General features: G+C 51.6%; 1 protein-coding gene across 2 annotated transcripts in view; it reads right to left on the reverse strand.

Moving 5' to 3' along the window:
• The window catches only part of Nkd1 (NKD inhibitor of WNT signaling pathway 1), a 71,582-nt gene that overhangs the window by 20,392 nt on the left and 35,766 nt on the right, over positions 1-15,424 (reverse strand). For both annotated transcript variants that reach the window (XM_048355637.1, XM_048355638.1), the window contains one exon: positions 1,939-2,005. In XM_048355637.1, the coding sequence (XP_048211594.1) occupies positions 1,939-2,005 (67 nt within the window). The remainder of the gene's footprint in view (positions 1-1,938; positions 2,006-15,424) is intronic.

The following is a 15,424-nucleotide window of genomic DNA, read 5'->3' on the forward strand; positions in this document are numbered from 1 at the left end:
CCTGACCAAGAGGAGCAATGTTTCTTCCTCTCGAGAGCCCTCTGTCCACAGAACAGGCACATGTTGGGTCCCCTGGGACACCACACGAAGCTGGGGGCCTCAGTGAAGGCCCACCAACCTCCCAATTGGTCCCTGATAGGAGCTTGTCTCCAGTACCCCTTTACCATCTCCAGGATGGCTGGTCCTCCCCATACAGTGCCCAAGTCTCTGAGTACCTACATGCCCAGCTCCAAGTCACCACTGTCCTGTGACACAGCCAGGTACATGGCTCCTCTCACACCTGTGCACAGATGAGGACTTCTCCCTTAATCCCATGACTTTAGTCTTTGCCTAAGAGTTAGAAAGTCCCTAGAGATGGGCACCAGTGGCTCACACCTGTAACTGTAGCTACTTGGGAGAATAAGATCTGATGATTACAGTTCAAAGCCAGTCTGGGCAAGAAAGTCTGTGAGTCTCTTATCTCTAGTTAACCACCAAAAATCCACAAGTGGAACTGTAGCTCAAGTGGTAGAGTACCAGCCTTGAGTGAGAAAGCTAAGGGACAGTGCCCAGACCCTAAGTTCAAGCCTTAGTACTGGCACACACACAGACAACACACAGGTTTCAGCTCTCACCAGGATTCAGTAAGTGAATGAAAGAAAGAACAATGGATGGATGACAAGTGGGGGTAACCAGGGTGATCCAGCAGATGATGCTGATCAAAAAAAGTGAAGGGCAGGAGGTGAAAGATGGGGACCTGTGCGGACCGATGAGGCTGATGGGTGAACGGATGCAGGACAAGAGGTAGTCACAACCAGAGGATGGATGGAAGGATTCAAGTTGTGTTCAGGCTGGGTGGATGAACACGTTGGATGAGGCACAGGTCTAACCACCTCTCCATGAGGTGAGGGTGACGGAACCCTACAGGCTAAGCAAAGCTTTCCGTCCCCACACTCCTGCCCTTGACCTGGGGCCTGCTCAGACCCAAACAAAGCTTGACATACACCCATGTGTCCCCTGCCTCCATTCCTGGGAAGCTGAGCAAAAATCTCCAACAGCTCATCTCCAAGAGCGGTGTGCAAATGGGTCAACAGGAGAGCTTGTTCAAATACATGGAGGCCCAAAATAATGGAGGCCAGAGAGCCTCCTTTGCAACAGCAACCAGGCCGGATGAGGCCTCCATCCCCTGGTGGTCTAGGCTCCCTCCACTATTTTACTCTCCCCTCAGAGCCCTCAGGATCCCCAGAGCCTAAATCCCAGGGTTTCGCAAGGACCTTTGTGCCCCAGCCCCCAGCTCTCCAGCCTGAGGTCCTTCTCTCAAGTTCCCCAGTTTGGCAAGTCTCTTCTCAGACCCTGACTAGAAGGATGGAATGATCTCCTCTGCTGCCTGAGTGAGGAGTGCAAGACTGGGAAGGCTGGCCTGCCCCAAGTCAAGTCAGCATACTAGGAACTGGCCCCCTCACGTGTCTTCAGCTCTTGACAGTCCCTCAGAGACAGGGCCAGAGCAATGGACAAGAGAGCGAGCAGGATGACTAGGTTTTGCATGTGTGTTTGTGCATCCTTGTGTACTCTATGTGCATGTGCATTTATTCAGCAGGGGAAGCTGAACAGCTATCATACACAGCACTCAGCCCACATGCTCACCAATGCTGTGGGTGACCCGCAATGAGCTTATCAATATGATGTTCCCAGTGGGGGAAGCTGGGTTGAGAGAGCCTGTAAGCCCACCCAGTTAAAGGGTACCAGGCTCAAATGTGACCCTCTCAATCCAGGCTCTGCTGGCTGGTCCCAGCTCTTGCTAGGACAGGATAACTTCTCTCTTCCTCCTCACCAGCCCACCCCAGGGTGAGTCACAGCATCCTGGCCTGCAGCCTTCTGGGCCCCATAGATCACATAGTTGACAAGACCCTTTCCCCACCTTGCTGTTGGGGTGGGGGGTGGGGCATGGATCACAAGTACCTTCTAGCCGGAAGTCCTCCTCTTCTTCCTCACTGAGCACTTCTCGGAAAACGTCACCCGTTAGCTCCTGGGGAAGACAAGAGGGGACATTAGGGAAGTGAGTCCATCTTTCTGGGCACAAAGGGGGAGATGAGATCCTGACAGGATCAGGAGGCTGGGATGGCCTAGTACCACCATGGCTGTATTCCACAGCACCAGAAAAGCTGCCGAGAACTCCACATCTCATAGAGGGCAATCCCCCTTCCCCATGGAAGCCCCAGGCAAGATCAGAAAGTGCCCCTTACCCACCAGCCAAGCCAACTTCAGAGCACCATGCCCAGCATGTTTCCTCTGGGCCTCCAGGCCCTGTAGGACTCCATGGCAGGTCCTTTCTATCTGCAACATCACCTCACTGCCTATAGCAGGTGATCAGGACCCACAAGCTGTGGCCCCTCCTGGCCCCCACTTACGCATGTCTCATCTGTACCTAGCCTTCCAGTCACTGGCCTACCTCTTGCATACATCTTGCTTGTTCCCTCCAGTAAGCTAGATGTGTGACTTTGCACCCACACCCAGTCTGCATGGTCCCTGCACTCAGGGTGAAGGAGGTTTCATTGGTCCACAGACAGAGAAATAGCTGTGATGTGCACCATCTATCCAAAACATCTAAGAAGAATGTCTGCAAATATGCAAGAAACTAGACCAAAGCTTGTCAAAAGGAGCTTCAATGCTTATTGGTTTTTCTCTCACAGAGTTTGGGGATCAAAGAAAATTATTTTAGACAAAGCTAAATAAGACCCCTTAGTTCAGGACTTAGCAGAGCCATTACTGTAGTTAACAACACTGAGTCTCCCTGTGCTGGTGTATATTTCATTCTCCAACTCTACTTAGACCACAGGATTTTGCTTCTCAAAAGTATCACATGTGATTCATGATCCAAGCAATCCACTTTGGAAAATACTCCTCTTTGGGGGTTCAGATAAGATTTGGGGGATTATACCACCTTCCCTCTCTCTTAATGCCTACAATGATGTACTAATAGTCCCTCTCAAACCCAGAAAGGACAAGCAATAAGAAGCCCAAACGCAGCAGCTGTCACCAAATTCTCTTTGTGAGAAGAACAAAAAGAAAAAGGAGAAATATCCGCTCCTTGGTGAGAAAAACAACAAAGTCTCTGCACCTTAAATGCTTGAAGCAAGGCCAGAAGTGTCTGGAGACACCCGCAGCTGGGGGTCGGCTTCCTGCTCTCTGGTTTCTTGTTTTAAACATAAACAGCCTGAGTTCTGTGCATGACGATGGGTCTGTTCTGTTCAGATTCTTCTTTCAAATCACTCTGGGGCACTGCCCTCTTTCCCAATGGTGGTTAAAATGTGGCCTTCCAGGCTCCTGGTGCCCCATTTACTTCAAAACCAGGCTATGCTGGACACTCTCCTTCTCTGCCAATTATTATAATGGCAGAACATTTCCCAGGCTTGTAAACTGGCTGTTGTGTTAACAGCGCCACAGTCGACAGGGGAGCTGGGAGGCAGTGACAGGAAAGAGATGCACACAGGTGGTATCCTCAGATGGCTGGGTTACCCCATCAGCCAATTAAAGCCTGGCTGTCAGGCTGGGGAGCAGAAACAGACAGACAGACAGACACACACACAGATGCACACACATGCATGTGTGTAAACACACTCTGCCTCTTCCCTCCAGGGACAACAACAGACCAAACAGTCAGCACTGACGGCCTTTTAAGGCCCTATTTGATGGAATTTAAAGAATCCAAACGTCTCTCTAATGAAGGAGTGGTGAGGGCATTACATTGGCACCTGCTTCACACCCACCATGAAGGCCAGTGCTCTAGGAAGGGCTGAAGCAGAGTTCTGGCAAGTTCTGGGTGCACCCTCTTATCACTAACTGGTACCTTCCCTGTAGCTGCAAGCACTCACTGGTGTGTTGGCCCACTAAGGCAGGTTGTCCTGGTGCTCCACCATGACAGAAAGCCAGCTTGTTCACTATGACATATTTTCTAGGGTCCACATTGGATAGTGCCACAGTCCTCATAGTGGGGTCACTAAAATCCAGATCAGCCAACCCAGGATCACATCCTGGTCTCTAGGTCCTCTCTTGCTCTTTTACCTCACTCTACTCACCTGTAAAATGGGTCTAGAAATGAATCACCCCACAATGAGATAGCTGACACTCTCTGTGCACTCCCTGCATTCCAGGCGCCCTACCAAGCTTTCCGTGCATTAAACTAACACCTCTGATTGGTACAACAATTTTGCTCTTCCACCTCTCAAAGAATAATCCATTTTAAATCATAAACAGATAAGCATTCCTCATCCTCAAGGGCCACCGGACAGAAAAGAACACTGACAACCATTTATAGCATTTATCATACATTCCTGGTACCTGGCACCACAGAGAAAGGTTCCAACAGTCCTAGGTTTAAATGAGGATAAGCCCCAAAGAGGCTGGAGGCTGGCTGTGGACCATCATCTGGTGGGGATAGAGCTGGGTTCCCAGACCAAGCTAGAATTAACCACCTGTAGGCACAACAGCTGAGAAGGCTAAGAGCCCTGGCACTTGCCACAGACAGGAGACATGCTTTAGAGAGGGGGGGGGAGTCCCATTTAGCAGCTCTGTGGTCCCCTCTGTCAATGGGCCTCAAGAGCCCTCAGGACATCCCCAGTGTAGGGATATGGTCCTGCCCTCCAGTGCAGTCCTGAGAGCTGCATGCAAGCCCTGGGACTAGCCCTTTACATCATTCTGTAAGAAGACAGGGGCTTCTGGGAGCAGTCACTCAGACCCCTGAGCAGCCACAAGCCCCACAGGGGCCCAGTGTAGAGGCACCAGAACTGGAACCAGGAAGATCTCAAGCAAAGCTGTATGAAGAAGCTCTGCTTCCCAAGCTCTGCCCATCTCCATGTGGGCCAGACCACACAGGTGACATCCCAGGGTAGCTGTGAGGAAGCTCAGCCTTGTACCTGACCTCCTGGTACTACAGTGGAGTTGAGCAGATTGGTGATGACTGTTTATCCCCTACCCTACCATTATTAGCAACAGCTGCTAGGAAATAGCTGGGACGCACTGAGGGACTCACCAGCCTCCAGAGCCCCAGCCTGCTCAGCACACTCTTACTCCTTGAGCTAATCCCCACCACACCAAAGGATTGTGGTTATTACACCCACTGTACAGATGAGAACCTGAGGCACAGAGCAGTTAAGGCACTTGCCTGAGATCCCACAGAGAGCAAGTGCCTGAGCCTTCACCTTTCATGATGGTCCCTCCCTATAAGAGGCCTGTGAGTGGAGCTTGGTATACAGTGACTACCCTTCGATTCTTCTGTCCCCACCACTCTGGCTAAGTCCCCGGGCCTCTTCCCTGCCGGCCTCCAGGACTGTTAGCTTCAGCCCTGCTCCAAGTTCTGATGGAAGCCCTTCCTGGGTCCTCAGAATCTAGCCCAGGGGAGTATCCCGGTGCCCTCTTGGGAAACAGGACCTAGACAGGCCTATCTCCCGGGTCCCAGTGCTGCCCCACACTGGGCCCCAGGAAGCGAGGCCAGCTCCTGCGGCCAGCATCAGTATCAAGCCCAGACTTGCAGGGCTCAGTGCCTTATAAGGCTTCCAGGATGGGAAAACCACATCAAAGCAGGGCCGTGGGGGGCAGGCTGGCGTGGGCTGGGGATTTTCCTTTGTCTTGGAGACGTCATACTTCCCCTCCCACTGCCCCAGCAGGACTGTGTCAATCTTTCTGTTCTCTAAGAGTTCACAGATGTGGTGCCACAGGATTTCAAAGCCAATTCCCAGTGCCCACGGAACCCAGCAGGACATACACATTGCAGGAAAGCAGAGTGCTGAGATGCTCGTGGGAAGAGAAGGCTGAGTGCAGCCCTCCTTGAAACCCTTAGATCCAGGCAGCCTGCCTGGAGCTGCCCCAGGAAATGCCTGGCAGGCTCTCTCTCCCCAGCCTGCCAGGCCTTCCTAAGCCTCTTGTCCCCTCTGAGGAGGTAGGACCTGGCCTCTCCATTCACCAGCACCGCATGGACCTGGCTTGGGGCCTCTGCCACACTCAGGAGTTGAGAGACAGCAACTACACTGGCCTCATTTTTCCTGGGCTATGAAATGGGGACTTAGATGTCAAAGAGGGCACATGAGATGCAGAAAGAATGTCCAGATGGCATCTGGTACAAAATTAGGGAGCACGAAGTGGCAACTCCTGTCCTTGTGCAGTGCCCTCCTCTGGTTTATGCTTGGAAACATCTCCCTTTGGTCTTTACAATCACCCAAAACCCAGCAGTCCAACCACCAGGAGTCTACTCTGGGACCAATTCACAGGGCACAATGGGGCCCACTCAAGTTCAAGGCAATATTCAAGACTCCTATTAACCAACAGCCAGAACCACCTCAACAGCCACCAAAAGACACTGAGCTGGTTTTCTACAAGAACACCACCATACAAGAGTGGGGCCACCTGCCCCACCCTGCCATGGAGAGTGCCGCAGCACAGGAAGACTAAGGAAAAAAAGCACAAGGGACATAGCTAAGCTACTTATATGGCTGGGAAGCACCAAACATACTTATACACAGGTAAAAGTAAAGGATGAACATCATCATCAGATGAACATCATCATCACCTGCAGGGGGAGGCAAGGACAGTATCAGAAATTTCAGTCTTACCAGAATTGCTCTATTACTGCCCAACAGGACAGTTCTCCCTCAGTCCCCTTGGATGCTTCTGGGAGGCACAAACAATATCCTTGTTTTTTTGTTTTGTTTTGTTTTTTGTTTGTTTGAGACAAGGTCTTGAACTCACATTCCTCCTTCCTTCTCCCGAGTGCTAGGATTACAGGCATGGACCACCATTTCCAGCCCCCAAAGACTTTAAATCATCTTTAGATTACTTACAATACCCAAGACAAGGTATATGAAAATGGTTTTTATACTGTACTGTTGGGAGAATAACAAGAAAACGATGTCTGCACATGTTCCATAAAAGTACAAGTTTTTCTTCCTGAATATTTTCCACCCAGTGTCCCCAGATAGAAAGGGACAGGTTAGTTTAGGTGATTGATTCAACAAAACCTTTCCATAAGTCAACAGATGAAGTAACAGGTGCCAGGTCTTACAGAGAAGGTGACAAGGCAGGTTAGAATGCACAGGGTAGGCCTTCTTATGTCCAGATTGGGCAGGAGGATTGGATGAAGTTCAAAGTCCTGCTCAGTTGTAGACATGCTAGAATTCTAGCTCCTACCTCCACCTTATCAATGATATGGTCCTTTTTTTTTTGCAGGGGGGGGGGGTTGTTTGGTTTCCTCTAGAGTTACACCCTAGGGAGACAGGAGAGAAAGGGAAGTCAAACCCCATTTTCTGGGCCTCTTTCTCAGTGTGGCATAGCATGCACTCTAATCTGTAGACTTCTTTCTGCTCAGTTTCCCCCTTGATTGGTCCCCAGAGCCATTTTACTCACAACCATAGCAAGCCAAAGATAGCACTAGGGAACTGTCCACCTCAGGCCAACATACAGGCCAGGGATGCAAAGCCTGGCACCATCCCTGGATTGGGGAGATGGATGGGACACATGGCTCCCAAAGGTCCTGACTCCACCTGTTTCCCAGAAGTGTGGTCAGCCTCTCATCAGACATCTGAGCCTGCCACAGCCACAGGTCACCAGCGGTGGCTCTTGGCTCTGTCTGCCCAGTACTCATCGCAGCTGCAGCTGGAGCTGGTGGACAGCATTCCCTCTGGGACCCAGGCACATCTTGTCTCAGCTCTGCTCCAGCCAGACGCTTGCTCCCACAGAAAGGAGGCAAAGGAGGCAGAGGCCAGCACCACATGAGCTTCTGGCCACTGCCATTCAAGCAGAACCTGGCTACTTCTTGGTAGCACTGTAATCTGGGACGGTTACAAAAGCCATGAACTAGCCAGGCACCCATGGCTCGTGCCTGTAAGCCTAGCCACTCAGGAGGCTGAGATCTGAGGATCATGGTTCAAAGACAGCCCAGGCAGAAAAATCCATGAGATTCCTTATCTCCAATTAATCACCAAAAACCCAGCAATAGAGCTGTGGCTCAAGTGATAGGGCACTAGCCTTGAGCCAAAAAGCTGAGATAGTATCCATGCCCAGAGTTCAAGCTCCAGTACTGGCACCAAAAACAGAAACAAAAGCCACTAAACTTGCATCATTACTAGCAGCAAGGTTAAGCTCCTGTTACTAAATAAAACTTACCTCCCATGGCTCCCAGGGCCAAGTCACAGACTCTTAAGACTGATGTTTGGATTTCTAACACACCTGGACAGCAGCTGTGGGCAGAGGTTTCTGCCACCCCTATATGGTGGCCCTGCCACAGCCTCCCCCTGCACTTCCAGGGCTGGCCTTTGCCTCAGCCCACAAGGAGCAGCCTTCCAGGCTCCAAAGACATGGAGCTATGATTAAAATTCCTCACATTGCTCCCAACTATTTTTATCTGCTCAAAATGTAATCTGAGTGCCCCTCACTGTATACCCAGCCCTAGCTCCCCATGGCTGGGCCTCCATCTGAGTTCACAACCTGGGCTCGAGAGTCTGGTGCTGGGAAGGTGGACATTTAGCATAGCAGGGACTGCAGAGCAAGCAGGAGGTGCAGGTGTCAGGCCTGAGACCCCACAGAGTGTGAATGCTCCTGAGATTGCTGTCATCCCCAAACCTGCCATTGTCACAACTTGCTCCATCCATATGAGGTCCCATTCAGGCTACTGGGAACACTTAATATTTCTCTATAAATTGGGGGTCTCTCTCTCTCCCTTCCTCCCTCCCTCCTTCCCCATTCTCCTTCCTTCCCCTCTCTTTTTCTTGAATAAGATCAGCAAAATCATGGGTGTGACAACTTGTTTTATTTTTTTTTAAATCATCATTCAAGCCAAGCACCAGTGGTGCACCCCACTAATCCTAGTGACTCTGGAGGCTGAGATCTGAGGATAATGATTTGAAGCCAGCTCTAGCAGAAAAGTCCGTAAGACTCTTATTTTCAATTAACCACCAAATAGCTGTAAGTGGAGCTTTGGTTCAAGTGGCAGAATGCCAGCCTTGAGAGAAAACAAAACAAATTCAGAAGCAGTGCCTAGGCCCAGAGTTCAAGCCCCAGGATCAGCACAAAGAACACACACACACACACACACACACACACACACACACACACACACACACACACACACAGTCATTGATATAAGATGTCCCTCACTTACCACCTCCAGTCCCATACCCAGAAGACTGGGAACTATAATGGATAAAGAACTGAAATGCAGTCCTGTGCGCCCCCCCTCCCCCGCCGCATGTCAGGCCAATTACACCAGAGGGAGGAGGGCAAGTGCACAGCAGGGGGATCCAGGCTCTTCCTCAAGGTTCAGGCACCTGGTTGTGGAATGTAATTGCTAAATATGGGGGCGGGGGGGGGGGGGGGGGGGAAGAAGCCCAACCTGACAGAAGTGGTAAATCTTACTACCCAGAATGCTCTCATCTCAAACTGTGGCATCTCAGCAGGGTCATGGGTGACTCGCTACAGGATAGACAGTCCAGAACAGGCCGGCCATTAGATTGGCTGGACTCTTCCTAGAAGCAACCTAAATTCAAAGGTGCTTTCTTGAAGGAAACCCAGAGCTGACAGGCTAGGGTGTGGGGACAACTGGGGTCATGAGGATAAAGTATGTGGTAATGGATAGTGGTGTCAGCAGGGAATCGAGGTTAACTCTAACTAAACACCCACAGTGGGCTGGGAATGTGGCTTAGTGGTAGGATGCTTGCCTAGCATGCATGAAGCCCTGGGTTTGATTCCTCAGTACCACATATATAAAAAAGGCCAGAAGTGGCACTGTGGCTCAAGTGGTAGAGTGCTAGCCTTAAGCAAAAAAAAAAGTCAGGGACAGTGCTCAGGCCCTGAGTCCAAGCCCCAGGACTGGGGGGAAAAAACAAACAAACAAACAAACAAACCACCCACAGCCCAGAAGTCTCTATTCCTGTCCCCATGAGCTGTGAGGAAGGCTTGAGGGTGACGGCCTCACTGCAGTGGCAGTCACGCCTGGGTCCTGACTCCTCTAATGTACACTGCGTGACTCAGCACAAATGACTATACCTGTGTATGCCTCAGTTTCCCCAGGTGTTGTGAAAGGGACTCAGTGGAGGAAAATATCCAGTCCACTGCCTGGCAGAGCTGGCATGCCCCCACCACAGGAGCCTCAGTTCTCTCTTCTTAGTTTGGGTTTTTCACATTCTCCCCTCTGGCCAATGTCTGCAGGGATCAGACAGCGAGCAAAGCCAGCCAGTCCTGTCTCAACCACCCTTCAGGCCTCAGCGAGACTACCTCCACCTAGCACCTGCCTTCACATGTGGCAAGATCTCTGCCCTCTTGTCTAGTCCTCTCACACTGACCACACCAGGCCTCTGCCCACCATGTTGCTGGCCACTACGTGGCACAGCCAAACTTATAACAAGAGGCCGGGGGGCCATGGGCATCTCTGCCCAGCATGCAGCTGGGCTGCTTCCACCAGCAGCTGTTGGCTTGGCCAGACCCCAACCTGTGTGCCCTGCTGAGCAGGGTGGCTATGAGCCAGGTCACTTAAGACATGTCACTGTCAATGTCCACAGATGGACCGAGGTCACCTCACTGTAGGGGAAGGATGCACACCACTGCCCAGGGCAGCAGCCTTCCAAGTGAGCAACCCAAGGAGAGAGGAGACCCTGGGATCCCTCATCAGCCTCAGGAGCAAGAGGTCAGGCCTCTTGCCTTTCCTAGCAGAGCTGCAGAGATCCAACATGATTCTTTCCACTCATGCATGTTGGGAGCCTCTAGGGAATGAGGGGCCTGAGTTAGGCTCAGACACACACACACTCATACACACATGTATACAAATATGCAAGCACATGTGCACATAGTGCACTATGCATGAGCACATGCATGCACAAACACATGCATATGTGCAGATGTGTACGTGCATGTCATGTATGTGTGTACTCATAAGCATACACAGGGGCACACAGGCATACATGCAAACACTGTGCACATACTGCACATGTGCACTCACAGGTACACACATGTCCATACATATGCACACATGTATGCATGCCCATGCACACATGCACATATATATGACATAATTAAATACATGCACGCATATATGCACACGCAGGCACAGACAAACACACACACGCATGTGCAGCCTACCTCATCAGACCCAGAAGCATCTGACCCCTGCTCCCAGCCCCTCTGGGTATTCCTTTCGCAGCTCCTAGCTCTGTCCACTCCCTATCCCCTCCAGCTCTGAGGACCTTCTCTCCATTTCTCCCATAAGACTGTGTGGTCTTCCCACCCCAAAAGCCATGTACCTTCTCTCAGGGAAGGCAGGGTTATGCCATCTCCCACACCAGAGTGGAGATGATACACTAAACAGGCCCATGTTCTGCCTGTACAGGGCACAGAGCACTGCAGGGGAACTGAGGATGGAACCATCTCCTCTGCCTGGCCAGCTTTCTGGGCTGGTTAAGTTGTCTTCTCTCTCTCCTAAATCATGCAATGCCTTCATAATAAAATTAATTAAACAAAGCTGTTTTCCAGTAAAACCATGATGTGGCCGTTGCCTGTGACACACCAACAAATGCTCACCAGGCACAACCGCATGCATCCTAACTGACTCATGGCAACCCCTAAGCCTGTACCTCTCTATGAATTCCCTGTCTTAAAATGTGACAGCTCCCTCTGATCCGACCCCTAGAATCATTGGCTGTGACGCTTCTCTTCCACACCTTCATTCAGTGCATTTGAGTATCCTGCTATCCTGTTGGCTCCGCCTCCCCCTCATCCTCACCTCATCTACCCTGGGCTCCAGGACACTATACTCTTTTGTCTTTGGCACATTCCCACCTCAGGGCCTTGGTACTTGTCACAATACTCCTCCAGACAGAGTATTTCTCTCTCCCGCCCCTCCTTCAGGGTTTTGTTGTCACTTTGCCACCTGGACAAGATCTTTCCAAACTTCTAAACAACAACAATCACAGTCCTGGCCCTGGTACTCCCTAACCCTGTTCCCAGCCTCATGTTTTCTCACCATGTGGGACATACCACGTGTCCAAGCAAGACAGAGGGCTCCACAAACATGTGCTGGACAGCCACACGCAGTTCTATATTTACTGACTACATTTTCTTGCCCTGAAAACAGGACAGCAGCCACTCACACCACCCACATGGCATGGGGTCAGAGACATGCGACTGGTGAGACAGACAGGCACCAAAATGCTCTTCGAGGTGGTGCCTGGGGCCAGTCCCAGCTGTTCGTCTTGAATGTGTGAGGTCACTTGCATAGGAAGAAAGAGCAGAAAGGCACTTTGAAGGCAACACACTAAAAACAAGCCAAAATGGGCACCAAGTTGGTTCTATGCTGACGTACATGCAGATGCCTTCCAGAAAGGCCTGAGCCCTTACCGACTGAACCTTGCAAGTTTCCAGTGAGATGGGAGGTTTTCTGACTACACCCAGGCAGAAAGGTGAGGCTGCAGGCTTCTGTACAAGGCCCCCCTACTTCACTGCTCCCCACAGCTGCTCAATGGGCCATGAAGGCTCAGCCAGACCCTGCCTGCTTCTTGCTGCTCTGCCTGGACCCTCAGAGGCAGCAAGGCTGCAGACCCATTCTTATGGAGTAATGCAGGCAGGCTGGCCTCCTGAAAGGGCAGAAGACCAGTTTATCATGTCACACAGGTGTCATGAGGACCCGGGGCTGGGGAACAGCTCTGTCCTCCTCATCCCAACCCTACCACAGACCAAAAGGACTGGACATCTGGAGGCGCTTTGGGGTCCTGCAGGCTGGTCAGCAGCTTGTGGCAGGGGACCAGGTGGACTCTTGAGAGGCCCCTGGAGGTTTGGCAGTGCTATGAAATGGCTTGGGAACCTGGGAGTCATAAAGTATCCATGGCAGAGACCACCTTGCACACTTGAACCTCCCAACAGCACACACAGGCCAAATCAGTGAGCGTCACTCCTTCTTACAGATGGGGAGACTAATGATGCACAGGGAAAACAGGGTAGGGGTGCAGCTGGGAGGGTACCACCCCCGTGGCAGTTCTCAAGAGAACCATGGGGCTATAGGAACCAGAGAGGCCAAGGTGGTCACCATACCCCAGGTTGGGGTCAGGCCAGGCAGAGCCTTAGTCAAAGGTCCTGACCTACAAGCCAAACTTCCTCCTCCCAGAAAATGCCACTCAAAGTGACACGCTGAGCACTGGGGGGGGGGGGGGGGCGTGGGGGGGGCAAAATCTCCTACTATAATTCCATTTGTAAACTCTAGTAAAAATTCCTGTGTCCAGATGCAGAAACTGGGGGGACCTGAGTAGGGTCATAAGCCAAGAAGAGTCAGAGCCATAGCAGCCTCCAATATCCTGGCCAATGAGAATTTTGCACATCTTTAGCCACCATGGTTGGTCAGGTATGTGACTTATGCCAGACTAAGGAGATGCAACTGTAGGACTTCTTCTATTGGGTGAATGGGAATTTGACACTGCTGAGAACCTTCTACCACCTGACAGGAAGACTCTAGGCAAGAAAGACACCAACACTAGGAAAACAGACCCAAGACGCAGAGGAAGAGGAAACAAGGTTCTGACAACAGCATGTGAGCCCCTAGGTCAAACTATGCCTGAAGGTTGGTAGATCCCCTAGAGTACTAAGTGGGCTGGGCCACTAAGTCTTTCCTTTCTACTAGGTCAGTGTGAGCTTGTTTTTCTGCATGGGCTGGTAATAAGTCCTACAGGGTTAGTCCCCTTTCCCTAGCACAGGGTCAAAGTGTTTTACCCTTTATGGTGAAAGCTAGAACAGGATTAAGGGAAAGCCTTGGTTTTCAGGTCCTATAGGCTCAGTTTCCATCTCAGCTCTGTCCATTCTTACTCCAGCATCTAGCACAATGAATTTGAGAGCCTGTTTTCTCAGCTATAAAACAGAGACACACATTCACATCTGGGGTGCCTCACCAGCTGCTTCCCATCACCCTAACAACCATGTGAGATAACCAGCTTACAGAGAGAAAGGCTCATGGGTTTAGAGGTGTAGTCCTAGGTGAGGTAACAAGGTAAACCACTCTCCTATGGCCAAGGTGCAAAAGAGAAAGAGGAGGGAGCCTAGCCCTTTTAGAGAAGATATGCCCCCAGCGACTTAAAGACCTCCTGTTAGGCTCTGCCTCTTAAAGGCTCCACCACCTCACAATAGGCCACCCCAGAGATCAAGCCTTTATACTAAAAGCTGCATGCCATGCAGGCGCCCATACAATTTTACTGTCTAAAGCAGGGCACTGTGAGAGGGAAAGGAAGAACAATGAACAGGTTGAGACAATAGGAGCAACTGAGCTGTCAGGGGTGAAGGGACCAGGGGTTACACCATGGACACCGACCCTGTACCCCACCGCCCCCCCGCCCCCCCGCCATCTGTGCCTTCTGCTGACAACCCTGACCAGTGCTCTATGGATGGTGACCTGCTGCATGTGGCTGACTCAGTGAGGTCAGGGCCTGCACATTTCTTTCCCTAGAACCATTGAAGTCTCCTCACCCCACCTCGCACACCCAGTGGCAGGAAGTGAGCAACACAGCTCTCTCTTCCTCCTCTGCAGGGAATTTGCCCTGTGTGTCAAGAAAACCACACTGTGTGCGGACAGCAGGGTTGAGGAGGGATGCATGTCACAGTGGGGAGGGCACAGGCTGGGTGAGGACCTGGACATGCGGGAGCCACTGCCCCCAGCAGCCTCAGGAGGCCTTGCCCTGCTCAAGAGCACCACATCCCCTGGAGCCCCACATGGTGGTGGTGACGCACTGGCCCCAGGACAGCTTTCATTGATCTGGGGCCAGCATGGACTGGCCTGGAGCCTGATGCTTCTTCCAGCACAGGCCCTGGCTCCCGCTCAAAACCCAGGCCCACGTCTCCTACAGCCTGGCCAGCTCCATCCACCATGGCAGCCAAGTCACCATCCAAATGCAAATCGAGCAGGTGCAAAGGCCCTCGACACCAGAGCCATGTGCACGCACGTGTGTGCACGTGTGTATTTGTGCATGCACACACGCGCGCACATACACACAGAGCCAGGCTGTTCCACTCCTGAGTAGATGGCAGCCCTGCCCCTCAGTGCTTGGCCCACCCCAGCTCTCTAGCTCCATACCAGGGTGGCCTCTGCTTACTTCTAGGTCCAGCCGGGCCTGCAGCCTGAGATCAATTCCCTGGCTCACATCCCAAGCCAAACAGCTTATTCTTCTTCCACCTGCTCTGCAGCCCTCATCAGCTCCCCATTCCCACCAACTCAAGGCCTTCTAAAGTTTTGCCCTAGAGCATTTTCAGTCCTGCCAGCTGTGCTGAGTCAAACATTACGGTGGGAAATAAGGCAGGTCCCAGAGCTGAGTGTTCTGCCTCAGTTTTCCCCAATTTGTACAAAGGGAAAAGGCAAGGCAAGAGAGTGTCTCAAAGGCTTTCCAGACACCATAGTCTACGATGCCACAGTACAGACAGGGTCAACTCTTAT

The sequence above is a fragment of the Perognathus longimembris genome, chromosome 10 (genome assembly GCF_023159225.1).
Source record: "Perognathus longimembris pacificus isolate PPM17 chromosome 10, ASM2315922v1, whole genome shotgun sequence".
In the NCBI taxonomy this organism is placed as follows: domain Eukaryota; kingdom Metazoa; phylum Chordata; class Mammalia; order Rodentia; family Heteromyidae; genus Perognathus; species Perognathus longimembris.